At 44.3% G+C, this 16,363-nt stretch overlaps 1 protein-coding gene across 10 annotated transcripts in view; it reads right to left on the minus strand.

Moving 5' to 3' along the window:
- DPY19L3 (dpy-19 like C-mannosyltransferase 3) overlaps positions 1–16,363 on the minus strand; it is a 109,712-nt gene that overhangs the window by 4,175 nt on the left and 89,174 nt on the right. For all 10 annotated transcript variants that reach the window (XR_003857695.1, XM_029608422.1, XM_029608425.1 and 7 more), the window contains one exon: positions 352–484. Coding sequence is in view for 9 of the 10 variants with exons in the window: in XM_029608422.1 (XP_029464282.1) it covers positions 352–484 (133 nt within the window). In the remaining variant the exon portion in view is untranslated. The remainder of the gene's footprint in view (positions 1–351; positions 485–16,363) is intronic.

Here is a 16,363-nt window from a genome sequence, read left to right on the forward strand (position 1 = left end):
AATAAATAAATATTGCAGAGACAGATCCAAGGTCAATAATGGCTCAGTAACTAAAACTGGAGTTTGCATGATTTCTCATTTTAAATCATCTGCAGAATGAATGTGGTCGTCTCTAACAAGTCATAGTTCCCAGATAAGAAAGAAACGATTGTAGGAAAAAGACAAATTTAGATAAAATGTGAACCTAAGGAATTAAGACTACTTTCAGGAAGCAGGCAATGTGCGAGCCTGACTTTTGGTTTTTTCCTATACAGTTCACATCCAGGCCCTTCCTTATTTGAAGGATAAACTTGGTCTTTAGTCGTTATTTAGAAGATAAATATTGCAAAGGGCAGCTCTAAAGCTTCTTACCTGCTTTGTTCTCTCTCTCAGGCTCTTGTCTTCGTAATGCGGGTGGTTGGTTAAGATTCGTCCGGTGCACAGCTTGACACCTGCCAACAGCTGCATGCTCCCGGCAAACACAGCATTTCTGGGAGTGTTTGACCTAAACAAATGTGTACCTTGGTAAGGAAATCTCTGCATTTACATTGGGGATACAAATGACAAGCATACTTCCCCCCCCTTTTACACCCTAAAACACTGTTCCCAGAGCAAGACAAGACACGCAGAGCCCGCGGGCAAATGCAAACCATAGGGTTTTTTCAGGACCGTTTAAGTGCCACCTACAAGCCAGGCAGCACCCACGTCCAGCACAGCAGTGAGAGAGGCTTAACTTTATCCCTTGAATCCAGAGGGCTGCTCAGGCACCATTCTGAGCCCCACCCAAATTCAGTTATTTGATCTGCCGCTTGAGAGAATGGGCTCTCCTCAAAAGGTCAAGTCACTTGGAATTCGAGGAAAAGACCCAGTGAACTTAGAAGTGACAGTTTCATAAACAGTTAGTTCAAGGTTGGGGTCCACCCCGCTGCCCTTAACATGGTGGCGTGTGGGCATATCCCCTCCCCCCTTGGCCTTTTTTGCAGCCGGGTGGAGTAAGGCTCCGAATCATGGACCCTCCCGGCTGTATATTTTTGAAGGGGCAGGGGGCAGAAGTCGAGTGCCTTTTTTTTTATGTTGTGCCCGTTAGAAAGCCATTGCTTTCTCTCTCTCGGCTCGCGAGGCACTTCGGGCTCTTTACTGCTCCCACTCTCCCTCCCTTTATGTGTGCATTGTTTTCTGATGTATGCTCTTTGTTACCCAATGAGATTTGTGGATCAATGGGCTATAAATTGTAGAATATATACCGGTAAAATACCTTGAATACTCTGTGCAATTCTGGTCGCCGCATCTCAAAAAGGATCTAGCTGCACTGGAGAAAGTGCAGAGAAGGGCGACCAAAATGATAAGGGGCATGGAACGGCTGCCCTATGAGGAAAGACTAAAGAAGTTAGGGCTGTTCAGTTTGGAGAAGAGGCGACTGAGGGGGGGGGGGGGGGGGGGGGGGGGGGATATGATAGAAGTCTACAAAATCATGAAAGAACTTGAATAAGTTAATATAAATCGGTTATTTACTCTCTCAGATAATATAAGGACCAGGGGGCACTCAACGAAGTTAGCAAGTAGCTCATTTAAAACAAATCGAAGAAAATTCTTTTTCACTCAGCGCATAGTTAAGCTCTGGAATTCATTGCCAGAGGATGTGGTTACAGCAGTTAGTGTATCTTGTATTAAAAAAGGTTTGGAAAAATCCATAAACGGTTATTACGGTAATTAATAAGCAATAGTAGCTTGTGATTTATCTAATGTTTGAGTACTTGCCAGGTTCTTATGACCTGGATTGGCCACTGTTGGAAACAGGATACTGGACTTGATGGACCCTTGGTCTGACCCAGTATGGCAGTTCTTATGTTCTGTGTTTACTGTTCACGGGGGTGATTTAGGTGATGTCACAATGAGTAAATCCAAGCTGTGCTTGACAACTGGAGCTTCTGACCTGGGCAGGCGAGGGCATGTATAGCTGGGGGGGCTGCTACATGAGGTAGCCAAGGACAGTGTGGTCACTGGTCAGGCTATGGATTTTCCCTACTGGGGTTGTGGCAGGGAGGATCAATCGACGGCGGTCAGACCATTGGAGAGTTGTCATGTTTTGCTGCATATCCCTTGGGGGGGGGTAGAGGTGGTAAACAGCGGAGGTGGGGGTAACATTGAGGGGATCTCATGTTGTTTTGTGTCAGGCTCTGGTTTTTGATGTGATGAATAAACTGCGGCCTTGTTAAAGCCAACATTTGTGTCAGTGTCTTTGTGGGAAGAGACGGGGAGGAAGGATTTGCATTAAAAGTTTTTACGTGGTAGAAACATTGTATGTGAAATTAACCAGTCTTTTTTTGTTCAGCCTCCTGATGTAGCCCAATGTCCTGATATAGCACAATGTCCTAACGTGCAAAATGCTCGTTACGTATTTACTGTTCCCAGAGGAATGCATATTTCTGAATTCAGCTGTAATCACAATCTTTCAAAGTGTACTGCAGTGCATGCTGAACTCAAAGCTGGATAAAGTGATATTTAACATGACAAAAAAAAGGTTTGCAGACCAGTTTTGAATGGAAAAAATCTTTTATGTTCCTTCTACATTTTAAAACAGCCAAAAAAAACAAACTTTCTGGAGGAAATGAGCAATGTACAGAACACAGCCTGATGTGGACAATTGGATGCGAGGATGTTCCTTCTAATTCTGTCCCCTCCTAAAGGCTGCAGTCTGTATATTATGTAGCTAATGTGCTCCAAGCCCCTGAATGACACTTCTCTATTACATGAAAATGAAGCAATTTTTACAAATGCCTGAACAAATGATGTATAAAATGAAAGGATAATTTGTTTTTATAGCTTTCTGCCAAGCTCGATACTGGGCTGCTCAACCTGCAAACAATTCATCCTGTAAGAAATGTCACTAAATAATGACAAGGACTTGCAGGTCAAACTGATTTACATTATGTAATTTAAATGTCATTCCAAGCAGACCTGCTGGCATCTCAAACAAATAATCTCATTTATTTTTTTGAAGCTCTGAGCTCCAACAAGTTAATTACTGCTGAGCTAATGGGTAAACTGAGCACTGTGATATAATATATGAACTTCTGTTTCTTACTCTCAAAGAATTTGCAGAAATATGTAAATGGTACAAAATTAAGAATAAAGGCCGAACCTCGACAAGAGAATAAAGAATTACTGCTGCTTACAAATCACATTGGTTAAGATGCTGAGGAATTCCAATGTGTGTGCTATGACTTTCTGCAGAAATGGGAATGGAGTTTGATTATCACTGCAGTGAAGCTGATGTATCAACGTATGGGCTTTAGTTTTCTTTCATTAACTCTAGCAAAAGGTGAATGCCAAGAGAGTGAGAATATCATTCTCTGGCAGAGATTAGGAGGCGGAAAAAAAAAAAAAGACCTGAATGGTTCTCAAAAGCTGATATAAAATAGCTGTGATTGATTCTTAACAGTGGCTCGACAAAAACGTGCCACAGTTTGCAAAGAGTCTGTCTGTACTTCATTACAAACTAACAGTGAAAAATAAAACAGAAAAAAAAAATAAAATATTGGTTCAAAAATACTCTGCCAGGCACCACACTAGCAGCCCCATTCACTAAAGTGTGCTACCGCACAATAAAGAGCATTAACACCGCCTACGTGAATAGGCCTGTCAAAGTCTGCAAGAGATAAGTGGTTTAATAACTTTTACATTAAATGCTTTGTTGCATAGCTGCAAAAGAAAAAAAAAAATCTGTCTTCTTATGAGATGCATCTGCTGAAAATTTGTTGACTACAGTTAATGCAAAAGTAATTAGCTTCCCTTCACAAGATTAATAACTTCCTCAAATACAGTAAATTATATGGTGGAAAACAAGTACTTTGTTATTTTCTCCCATGCTTCAAAATGAAAAGAAAAAAAAAAAAAGCAGGGAGGGCTCAGGTCAGGAATCTGAGCAACTGGAATGCATAAAAAAAAACAACTCTTCATAGTATCCAACTAAATCCAATGCATGTATATTTTATATGTATATAAAACTCTTTATATGGCACTCGGGAGAGCACAGCTACCAAACATTAGCCATCATTTCATACACAAGTGGTGCTAAATGACGCTAGCTGGTGGATATTAGTCCTGAAAAAGTTCCAGTAGGGCTGCTTGGATACTAAGTGATGGAGATGTGTGAATGTTTCCAGAAGAGGTCACAGAAGATCTGTGGCACCTGTTTAATCGGTGAATAATTGCAGTGCAGCTTTCGTGAAATCAAACAGGAAACTGAACAGGATGCATGGGAGGTCCGGTGGCAAGCGCTGCCACACTGAAGACCCAAACTCATTCCTGAGCCGGGCTTCTGCTTCCAGGGGGCAGTGGTCACAGGCCCTGGGAGGAGGGAGTCTTTGCTGTTCCTAAACTCTGACACCTACTGGCCAGACTTGGGGAGGGGAGGGGAGGGGGGCATGTGAGTTGTGGCTCCTAGCCAAGGACCGTCACCCACTCCTATAAGCCACGCCCTCCCACCCAATCCCCCTTTAACCTCAACCATAATCTGAAGGGACAAAAAATACAGCATGCTATCACTTGTACTGCTTCCTGCTCCTTCCCCCGCCACCAGGACAATTAAAAGCTTTCTTTCAACAGCCCAATATGATAAAGCAGAGTTGCTTACCTGTAACAGGTGTTCTCCCAGGACAGCAGGATGTAGTCCTCACATATGGGTGACATCACTGGGCAGAGCCCTATCACGGAAAACCTTCTGTCAAGGTTTCTAGAAGCTTTGACTGGCACACTGAGCATGCCCAGCACGTCATGATCCCTCGAGCCACAGGGGGTCTTCCCTTCAGTCTCGTTTGTAGCAATAAGTGCGAGCGAAAAATAAAATAGTAAAACGTTTCGGACCCAACTCCAAGGGGTGGCGGGTGGGTTTCGTGAGGACTATATATCCTGCTGTCCTGGGAGAAGACCTGTTACAGGTAAGCAACTCTGCTTTCTCCCAGGACAAGCAGGATGATAGTCCTCACATATGGGTGATTAGCAAGCTACAGCCTGAGTCATATTTAATGGACCAACAGCACAGAACCTGTGCAACAGGCACAACAACTGGTGTGCTGTTGGGAAAAATGAGGCAGCCTGAAATCACAGCAGGTTGGATGTGGAAGGAGTTGGGATTATACTGGAAATAAGTTCTTTAAGACAGATTGTCTAAAGGCTGAATCTTGTTGTCCTTCCTTGTCCAGGCAGTAATGAGCTGCAAATGTGTGAAGAGAGCTCCATGTTGCAGCTTTACAGATGTCAGCAATCGGTACTGAACGATAGTGTGCTACTGAGGTTGCCATGGCTCTTACTGAATGCGCCTTTACTCTTCCCTGAAGAGGAAGGCCTGCTCTGTCATAGCAGAATGCAATACAGCCTGCTAGCCAACTGGAGAGAGTTTGTTTGCCCACTGCAACTGCTGGTTTGTTTTTATCAAAAGAAACAAAGAGTTGGGTAGATTTTCTATGGACTGCCTTGCGATCTAGGTAAAATGCAAGTGCACATTTACAGTCCAAAGTGTGTAAGACCTTCTCGCCTTGGTGAGGCCTTGGGAAAAATGTGGGCAAGACTGTAGACTGATTCAAGTGGAAGTCAGTAACTACCTTGGGAAGTAATTTTGGGTAAGTACGGAGGATCACTCTGTCATGTAGGAACCTGGTATAGGGTGAGTATGTAACAAGTGCTTGTAACTCACTAACCCTTCAAGCAGATGTAATAGCTACTAGGAAGAGAACTTTCCATGTAAGAAATTTAACATCGCAGGAATCTATAGGCTCAAAACGGGGAGCACATGAGCCATGTAAATACTACATTTAGTTCCCATTCAGTGACTGGTGGCCATAAAGGGGGCTTAAGTTGAAATAGACCCCTCAAAAATCTACACACTAGGGGTTGCGCTGTTACTGGGGCATCCCCTACTTCCTTGTGGTACGCTGAGATGGCACTCAGGTGTACCCTCACCGAAGAGGTCTGGAGACCAGAGTCTGATAGGTGCCAGAGATAGTCTAGTAAATGTGGAGTGGGGCAGTAAAGAGGGTCTATACCTTTTTGCGTGCACCATATGGTAAATCTATTCCACTTAGAACAATAGGATTTACGTGTGGAAGGCTTTCGTGAAGCTACAAACACTTGAGAGAAATCAGATGAAAGGTTGAGCGGTTGAAGGATCAAGCTTTCAACATTCAAGCTGTGAGGGATAGGGTCTGAAGGTTTGGATGGCATTAATATGCTTTGGTTCTGAGTGATGAGAGTGGGCGCAGTGCCCAGGCGAAATAGTTCTTTGATCGAGAGGTCGAGAAGTATGGGAAACCACACTTGTCGAGGCCAATACGGGGCTATGAGTATCATTGACCCTTTGTCCTGTTGTAGCTTCACGAGAGCCTTGGCTATGAGCGGTATCGGGGGATATGCGTATAGGAGGCCTGAGTTCCAGGGGCAAGCAAAGGTGCCCATGGCTAACTGGTTCCGCTGCTTGTGCAGGGAGCAGAATCTGTCCACTTCGTGATTCAGTTCGGATGCAAAGAGGTCCATTATTGGTTGACCCCAAGATTGGAAGATTCTGGTCGCTACCGCAGGATCCAAGGACCACTCATGGGGATGGAATTGTCTGCTGAGGCGATCTGCTACTACATTCTGTATGCCTGCCAGATAAGTGGCCCGAAGAAACATGGAATGCGATAGGGCCCAGCCCCAGATCTGCATGGCTTCTTGGCAGAGGAGATAAGAGCTTGTGCCTCCCTGTTTGTTTAGGTACCACATAGCAACTGTGTTGTCTGTTTGAATGAGAACATTCTTGTGTGAAAGGCAGTTCTTGATCGCATAGCATGCATAACGTATTGCTCGAAGCTCTAAGAAGTTTATCTGAAATGTTGCTTCGAGCTTTGTCCCAAGTACCTTGAGTTTGAAGATTGTTTACATGTGCTCCCCAACCCAAGGTGGATGCATCTGTGGTCAAAGTTACTTGTGGAACTGGTTGCTGGAAGGAGGTACCTGTTAGCAAGTTGTTCTTGTTCATCCACCATAGAAGTGATAAATGCAACTGGTGGGTTATTTGAATCTGAGATGAAAGCAGTTGATTGGCTTGGAGCCATTGAGATTTCAAAGTCCATTGAGTTATTTTCATGGCCAGCCTGGCCATAGGAGTGACATGGACAGTGGAAGCCATCTGCCCTAGCAATGTTAGAAATTGAAGGGCTGAGGCTGTGTTCTTTCCGTGCAGAGATACCACTAGTTTGGAAAGTGTATCTGCGCGGTTGTTGGGCAGGAAGGCTTTGGCTACTGTAGTGTCCAAATCTGCTCTGATGAAAGTCAGGTGAGATGGAATTAGGTAGGATTTTTGGTAGTTGATCAGAAATCCTAACGAGTGTAGCAGATTTATAGTGAGCTTGAGAGTGTCGAGAGCTCCTTGCTCGGATTGGCTCTTGAGGAGCCAATTGTCCAGGTAAGAGAAAACGTGAATGCTTTTCTTGCATAGATGGGCCGCAGCCACTGCTAGGCACTTTGTAAATACATGGGGTGCCGAGGCAAGTCCGAAAGGCAGAACTCGGTACTGAAAATGTTGATTTCCCACTATGAAACGCAGGTACTTGCGGTGAGGTGGGAAGATTGGAATGTGAGCTTAAGCGTCTTGAAGATCCAGAGAACAGAGCCAATTTCCTTTTTGTAGAATGGGAAGTATGGTACCTAAGGATACCATCCTAAACTTTTCTTTTTGTAGAAATTTGTTGAGATTACGGAAGTCTAAGATGGGACGTAGGCCTCCTGTTTTCTTTGGAATGAGAAAATAGCGGGAGTAGAACCCTCTGCCCTGCTGAGATCGGAGGAATAGGTTTCACGGTCCTGGCGCCCAGAAGGGTGGATAGTTCTGACTTTAGGAATGTTGTGTGATCTTTGTGTATCCACAGTGGGTTGGGTGGTGAATCTTGGGGTACCATGAGAAAATTTAGACGGTATCCCTGGGTTATGATGGAAATAACCCATTGGTCGGCGGTAATTTTGAGACCATTGGTTATGAAATGATGAATTCGACCTCCCACTGGCAAATCTGGGTCTGGATTTGTGGAGGGGCTGCTGTCCTCTGGAAATGCTTCAAAATTAAGATGCTTGGCCTGTTTGTGGAGGAGGTTGAGGTCTGGATGCTTTAGGCTGCCGAGGATGTCCTCTCTGAGATGGCCTAGTTGTCCGTCCCTGAGGTGCAGGTGGGTAGTACCTGCGTGGGCGATAAAAACACTTCTTAGGGTCTTTTCTGGATGACCTTCTGGCAGAAGAGAGGACCTCTGTAGTGACCATGGATAAATGGCGAAGGGTCTCATTGTGGTCTTTCAATTGAGCCACTGCATCCTGTACTTTATCACCAAATAGATTTTCCCCGGTGCAAGGTAAGTCAGCCAGTCTGTCCTGGACCTGAGATCTGAGGCTTTTAACCATGCCCTTCTCCTGGCACTGATTCCTGTTGCTGACATACGAGAGGCTGTTTCGAGGGAATCGTAAGCCGCATGGACTTCGTGCTTTCCAGCTTCAAGGCCTTTATGTAAAATGGCATTAAGACTGTCCTGCTGCTGTTGAGGAAGAGTATCTGCCACTTCCTGAACCTGTTTCCACAGGTTCCTCTGGTACTGCGTCATATAGAGTTGGTATGCAGCAATTCTTGACAGCAGCATTGAGCCCTGAAACATTTTATGACCTAAAATGTCCATGAATTTTTTTATCCTTGCCAGGAGGTGTTGATGAATCTGGATGAAGTCGTCTTGATTTCTTTTGTGCTGACTAAACAACCACTGACTGGTGTGGGCAGTTGTGGTTTTTGGAATCCGGGTGTGTGCTGAACTAGATAAGTTGCATCAGTTCTTCTGTTCACTGGAGAAACAGTGCAGGGATGTTCCCAAAGTCGATGCTGTAGGTCTACCAGTACTTTGTGTACTGGGATAGCCACGACTTCCTTTGGAGCATCAACAAATTGAAGTACCTCCAAAGTTGTGTGTCTTGTATCCTCCTCTGTAACTAGATCGAAGGGGATTGTTTCTGACATTTCCCTTACAAATTTTGCAAAGGAGAGGTCTTCTGGGGGAGACTTTCTCCTTTCCTCTGGAGGAAAGGGTTCTGACAATATATCTTTTGTAGAAGAGTCAGTGTCCACGTCTTTCCATGTGTCTGAGAAGGTCTCTGGCCGAGATCCTGGACGAGGAAGGAAGGCTGGTGTTGTAGGACGTAAAGGCACCGATGGATCAGTCGATGGCTTTGATGGATATTTCGGTGGCACCGGTGGCACCGATGGCATCGATGGAAATTGTGGGCGTCTCGGTCCCGAGAGACCTGGCCTCGGCTGAGGCATCGGTGACAGTGGGCTGGAATCGGTGCCTTCTTCATCCGATGATCCGGGAATCGGAATCGGGTCCTTCGGAGGCTGCACCGGTTGGTTTGGCATCAGTGGTACCGGTTGTGTTGGCAGGTCACGATCAGTGTATCCAGCCTGGTTAGTAATAGTGCGAAGATCGATGGCTCCGGTGTCTGTGCCAGTATGGGGGCCGGCACCGGTGGCTGTAGTTCACGGAGGGCATCGAGCACTCCTGGTGGATAAAACCATCCAGTTCCTCCCTGAAAGCTGGAGTTGATATCACAGCTACAGGGGGAGGCAGGCTAGGCGTAACTGGCTCCTCCACAGTTCCCTGTGGGGGCTCAGTACCTGGCACTGATATCGGTGGGGAATACTTTGGTTGTTCCGGCGTAGAGGATGTAAGCAGCTCCTCTACCAGTGTCCTCTTCGCAAGTGGCTCGATGGCCATCGAAGCCGATGCGGAATCGGTGCCGGCACGGGCACAGAGTCCCGGTGCTGGTGTTTTCCTTGGTGCTTGGCCCGGTCTTTCCCAGGCGCCGAGGTCGATGTTGTCGATGACTTCGATGAAGTCGGTGACGGACAGTCACCGCTACCCTGACGTTCCCGGCGGGTTTTTTATGATCACTTTTTTCGATGCCCCTGCTGGTGACGATTGTGTGGACGTCAGTTGAACTGGTTATTTATTTATTTATTTATTTAGGGTTTTTATATACCGACATTCTCGATTACATATCAAATCAAGTCGGTTTCCATATAACAAAACTGTCGCCGGTAAGGCGTTACATTAAACAATAGACAGTGTATTGAACAGAGAATGTGCGGCGTTACATTAAACAATCAACAGATTATTGAACAAAAGAACGTAAACAATAAATATTAAATATTAAATAATAAAATAATAAATGTAAAAAAGAAAATATATAAAATAGACAACAAAATTTCGTCAAATAACAAGAATAAATAAATGGTTGTAGTTTGAATAGGGTTTCCAACTTATCTAGGCGAGCCCGCCTACCTTTCGGAGTCATCTCGGCACATTTTGGGCAAGAAGTGACGTCGTGTGCCGAACCAAGGCACAGCACACAACATGTGGGTCAGTTATCGACAATGACCAGAGGCACTCTGGACATTTTCTAAAACCTGTTGCCATAAGGCAAAGGTAGAGGCCCAAAAACTGTCAACCGTTTGCGGTCACTGAAAAATAACCGTGGGATAGTACCGACCGGGAATAGTGATTATTACTCAACAAATCGAAGAAAAATATTTACTGATGGGAGACCCCTATAAGGGAATATTTTTCTGAAGGAATTTTAAGGATTTTTCCGTGAGGAAATTTATGTGAGTATTCTCACAGAGCTCCTAACTGCAAGGGTAACTGCAGCGTGGAAAAAAAGAGACTGAAGGGAGACCCCTGTGGCTCGAGGGATCATGGCATGCTGGGCATGCTCAGTGTGCCAGTCAAAGCTTCTAGAAACCTTGACAGAAAGTTTTCTGTGATAGGGCTCTGTCCAGTGACATCACATGTGAGGACTACCATTCTGCTTGTCCTGGGAGAAAAGAATAGGAGTATAATTAGAAATGTAAAGAGGGGAAAAATACGTTTGGGAGGGGGGAAATATAGGTCAGGAAAACTAGGAATTTTGATGCATGCGTGCTGTACTTATTGAAATTCATCAATGTGCAAACTTGTTTATCTAACCAAAAGAGCTTTAGCCATGTCAAAACACAGCTCTCTACACTTACTGACAATATATAGTCACAGTCTCTGACCCTTTTTATAAGCATATTTTAGGTTGGTTCTTTTTTTTTTTTTTGCAAAAACTAGCTTTTGATATAAATAATTTTGCATATCAGATTAGTTCACGGTTGGTCAAGCAAATATATTAAATAAATAAATGTAGCTGGACATCATGCAGTACATTGTTAATCAAGTATTTCCCAGTTTTCCCATTTCTTTCCATGGTTTGTTCTCAATTCAAACTTTTCTAGGGAAATTTCCATTTGTAGGTAGGATAGATAAATCTTGGTTCCAAAAAGAATAAAAGTTCTATTCATCCTTGTCCTTGTAAAATGGGCACGAAAAGGCAATTAGCAAAAGTTGCCCATGTTCTCATTTTACCAGCATTCTCTATTGAAGTCCAACTAGGTCTTTTAATTTTTTTTTTTTTTAAGCAGAACTTGGGGAGGTCAATATTCAAAAGCCATTTAGATGGATAACTTCTGCTAGACCATGATTAAGAACCCAGTAACTAGGAAATGGAACCCACTCAACAGCTGGCTCTATTTATTTATAAGTTGTTTACAGCTCTTTAGGGCACGCCAAGCTGTATTAAAATGACTCAGAAATTAATCTGGATATTTTTTGCCTGGACACTGCAAATTTTGCAGAAACAATCTCTAGGGCAGGGGTTAGCCAAGTCCGATTCTCAAGAGCTGCCAACAGGTTGGCGCACAATTACATCCAGCACTTGGTGTAAAGTAAAAGTATGCACATAACTGCAAACCCGTCCCCAGCCCTGTTCTCGGAAACACCTCTGCTTCACAAACACGCACAAGGTTACCTGCATATCAGGAGGGCAACTTCATAACAGGTTGGTTTCTACACGTAAAGCCCATGGAAACGACTCTGAAAATTATCTCCTTTAACACCAGCCAAGATGTTCGTTCTGTATTTTGGCCAGGTTTTGGGTTCTCTACCAGGCTGGAGGAGCCTGGAGTCCCGCCACCCACCACATGGACAGGCAGGTCTGCAGTTAAGTCACAACAGGGCCGATATTAAAAAAAAGTTAAAAAAAAAAAAGCCGAACTCCTAAATTTAGGCACCCAAGATAGGGGTATAATTTTATCCTTAGATACCTAAGTTGCCAGCTGAAAATTGATATAAAATTTAGCAGGGTATAAGTTAGGCCTGCTATTCATTTGCCTAGATTTAGGAGCCAAAATTAGGTGACTAGTTTTCAAAATCAATGCTAAGCTCCTAACTTTGTTTTCCTGCCCTAACAAAGCCCCCCCTATTCACGCACATTTTGGGCTCCTAAATTTAGGGAAACAGCCCTAGCAAATTTTCAAAAGGACCAATTTGGGGGCCTAATTCTAAAAGTTATGAACCTAAACTCTCTGAAAATAAGCTGCAGTAGGTCTAACTTAGCTACCACCTTTTATTACTCCACGTTATGCCTTCCCCTTTCAGCATGACCATGGATAATGAACGTAGAGATCTTTTGGGAATCCCCAGGTTGCAATTACTCTGAAGACCCTAATAAATTGCATTTTCTAACCACACTTTTGAAATTTCTACAGGAAGAGGACGAGGATCATGGCAGGCTTGGTGGCAATTGAACATGGCCGGATTCCACTTTGAATGGGCTGCTGCTAACAAAGGTTCTTACATAGGTTTGACCATTAGGATTAGTGGCAATACACGAGTCTGGCTAATTTTTATTTTATTTTTTTGTGATTTTAGCATTCCTGCCACTTCCAGCTACAAACCTGTTTCCCCAATTTAAACTAAAAAAAAAAATATATATTATATTTAGACTTACTGAATATTCTAAGCATAAGCCCCTAACAGGAAAACAAAATCTAACAATGACAAAGAAAAAAAAGTGATCTCAAAGTTAAGATCAAATACACACGCGCCACCCCCATAAAAATCATTCATAAAAGGATAAAAAACCCAAACCTGTTTCATTCAACGCTGACGAATATCAGTTAGCAAGATGGAAAAAATAGTATCTAGCTGTTAAAACCCCAGGAGCGTCGCAGGAATCAGCCCCGCTACATAGCTTGCCTGTAAAAGTGGGTTTTGATGATGCGCCTCTCTGGCCACATTCAAATACAATTTAAAAAGCTCAGCTTTTGAGGCTTCTTTCAATTCCTTAATCACTTCTCTACAATAAGGGCCCTTCCCATTGACTCCTGTGTGAGACCTGATCCACTGCTTGGCAGCTAAGATTTCATGAAACCAGCATGGTCTTGCCAGGGCCGGTGCAAGGGGATTCGGCACCCTAGGCACCTTCAGCCTTGCGCCGCCCCCCCTTCCCCCCCCTGACGTGTTGCCACCAGCCCGCCCCCGGTCGCAGCCCCGACTCTAGGGGCAGGGACCACATGCCGCTACTCCCCCACCCTCCCAACCTCCCCCTCCACCCCCCAAAAAAAAACCTCACAAAAACACCTGGTCCAGCGGGGAGCCGGGAGCGATCTGCCGCTCCCAGGTCATCGGCTGCCACTAACCAAAATGGCGCCGGTGGCCTTCAGCCCCTACCATGTAACAGGGGTCATTGGCATTTACTTCTTGCGCATTATTAACTCCTTGCAGGAGGCTGAATGTGTCTTATTGCATCTTCCCGTCTTCCCCGTTCTTTAGCCTGCGCTGCTGCAAAGTTCGCGGGTATGTTCCCCCCCACTTCCCGGTGTTTGCATCGGGTTTTCAATGTGGAAGTACCTCTTTCCCTTTGAAAACTGCGGCAGGTACAGGGTAGCCGTGGACTTTTGGGCTTGCTTGCTCTGCACACACTTTACAAATAGAAAAGGCACATTGTATTCCTCCTCCTGACCTCAACATGCCCCTGGGGAATTCCCACTCCCAAGAGGCTAAAAGGACGGGCATTGTGGACCCCTGCACATGCTTTTAGCTGGGTTAAGGGTGGGCAACGCTCAGACAGCCCTTGCACCCAGGAAACAGACTGTGGAAAAAATGCCCACCCTGGGCAGACGGATTTAGGTTCCTTAAGTCTATTCTGATAGAGGTTTTCGGTGCAGATCCCACAGCAATCTTGATCAAGTTCTTTACTCTCTTGGCTGATATTAGAACCAGGATTTACAGCTGATAGGCCGCGCTCACTGATCCTAAGTCTTTTCTGAACAATTTGCTGTTACGGTTCTAGCAAAAACTGGAACTTTCAAGTGGGGGTCATCAAGAAAAAATTAAAATAACGGTCAGGTTGATTCTGAAAACAATGTGACTATCTATACATCTTGAAGTTTGGAAATGCTCTGTTGAACATTTAAATCACCTGGGTGCTTTCTGGCCCAATATGATTCATTTTCAAAGAGGCTGTCACTTACAGCAGGAACTCATTTTTGGTATGATAGGGTCTTTTTCGCTTTAAATGTTTCTAACTTTTCTTAACCTTTCCCCCACCACCTCAATTACACCGTTAATAATTCAGTGAATCTAAACACATATATAGGGATATTTAACCCATATGATTATTTCACCACCACATTCTTTTCTTGCCTTTTGCTGTGCAAACACCATGACAGGTATGAGCTCTCTCACTTAAGCCAGGATCTGAATCTCTCAGATTTACTGCTAGTGCTCTTCTTAATATTTGCACTGTGCCACAAAGACCTTCCATCTGCACTTTGGGGCCGATGCAATACAAAGCGCGGAAAGCGGGCGCTGACTTTTCAGCGCCCGCTTTCTTAATGTGTGCATGGCGCCTGCAAGGAGGGTGCCATGCTATACCCAAATTAGGGGGGGGGGGGTCGCGCTAGCAAGGAGGCGCTAGGGTAGCTTGCCCGACCTTAGCGCCTCCTTGCTAACGCGACCCCGCCGCGGCTGCCGTTTATGAAGACCGACGCAGGTAAACTCGGCGTCGGTTTTCATAACCGATAATCTGCCAGTAATGAAAATGTTCGCCGATAACCGGCATCAGTCTTCATAACTCGGCGGTCCGACGAGGGTTTTTTTTTTTAGCAAAAAAAAAAGAGAAGTACAGAAAAACATTTTTTTCTGCTTTTGTGTACTTCTTTTACCTGCGCTCAGCTATTAACTCCTGCTCCAGGCAGGCGTTAATATCTGAGATGCACACTTTTTTTGTTTTGAATGCGGAGTGAATGAGTAATAGCCTCGTTCACGTGCATTTGCATGTGATGAGCGCTACTGCATTCACTCTGCATCGGGCGCGGGTTAAATAGGCGCTAATCCCCCTATTGCATTAGGGGGTGGATTAGCGCCTATTTAACCCGTGTCTGAGTTATACAGTGCGCTCAGTTGAGCGCACTGTATTGCATCGGCCCCCTTGTAAGATGGGATGAATACTGGCAATATAAGGAGGTAAGCTTGGGCATTTTCTTTTAAACAGGCACTGATATCTAAGACAACTGGGAATATTTCTATATTTTTCTGTTCTCGAATGAGAAATTACTGCTTACCTGATAATTGCCTTTCCTTTAGGTCAGTCAAATGAATCCAGAACACGTGGATTATGCACCTCTACCAGCAGATGGAGACGGAGCAAACTGACATATATATATCCCTGCAGTGATATCAGCCTGCCTGTATTTTCTTCAAATGCAACTGTGGACAGACTAGCAAAAAACTTGATTAAAAACAGATAGCCATTGCAATACTTAGCCAACAGGCAACACTGAGCACAGACAAGAATGTAATAACACTAGTCTAGGGACTAGAGTAACAATTACCAGTAATCCCTGTAACACGTAGGCACACAGGAGGATCATTATTCATTCATTAGGCAGCCAAGGGAGGGAAGCTGGATTCATCTGACTGTCCTAAAGAAAAGTAAATTATCTGGTAAGTAGTAATTACTCATGTCTTAGCGCCCAGTCAGATGAATCCAGAACAAGTGGGATATATCCAAGCTATTCCCAAATAGAGCTGGAGGCTGCCGCGGTCCAGTCAAAATCGCACGTACAATGGCCGCATCCTCCTGGGTCTGAACATCCAGACGATAATACCTGGAAAAGGTGTGTAAGGAGGACCATGTCATAGCTCCATAAATGTCGATGTGAGACAACAGTCTAACTTCTGCCCATGACACTGCCTCAGCCCTAGCAGAATGAGCCTAACCTGACTAGGGCTCAAAAGAGAGTTAAAGACATGGCTTTTTAAAGAGAGCTTATGACAGCAATAGTTAAATGTTGCTTATTACAGCTAATAGCATATATTTATAGTAACCTGGGGCTTAATTCTTACTGGAATTTTAATTTACAACCAATTTTAATATGAAGTTTTATCTTATTCAAAGCTACTTTAGATATGTTTATTTTGCACTTATTAGTTTTATCTTATATATTTTTGTT

This window comes from Rhinatrema bivittatum, chromosome 7, assembly GCF_901001135.1.
Source record: "Rhinatrema bivittatum chromosome 7, aRhiBiv1.1, whole genome shotgun sequence".
Lineage (NCBI taxonomy): Eukaryota > Metazoa > Chordata > Amphibia > Gymnophiona > Rhinatrematidae > Rhinatrema > Rhinatrema bivittatum.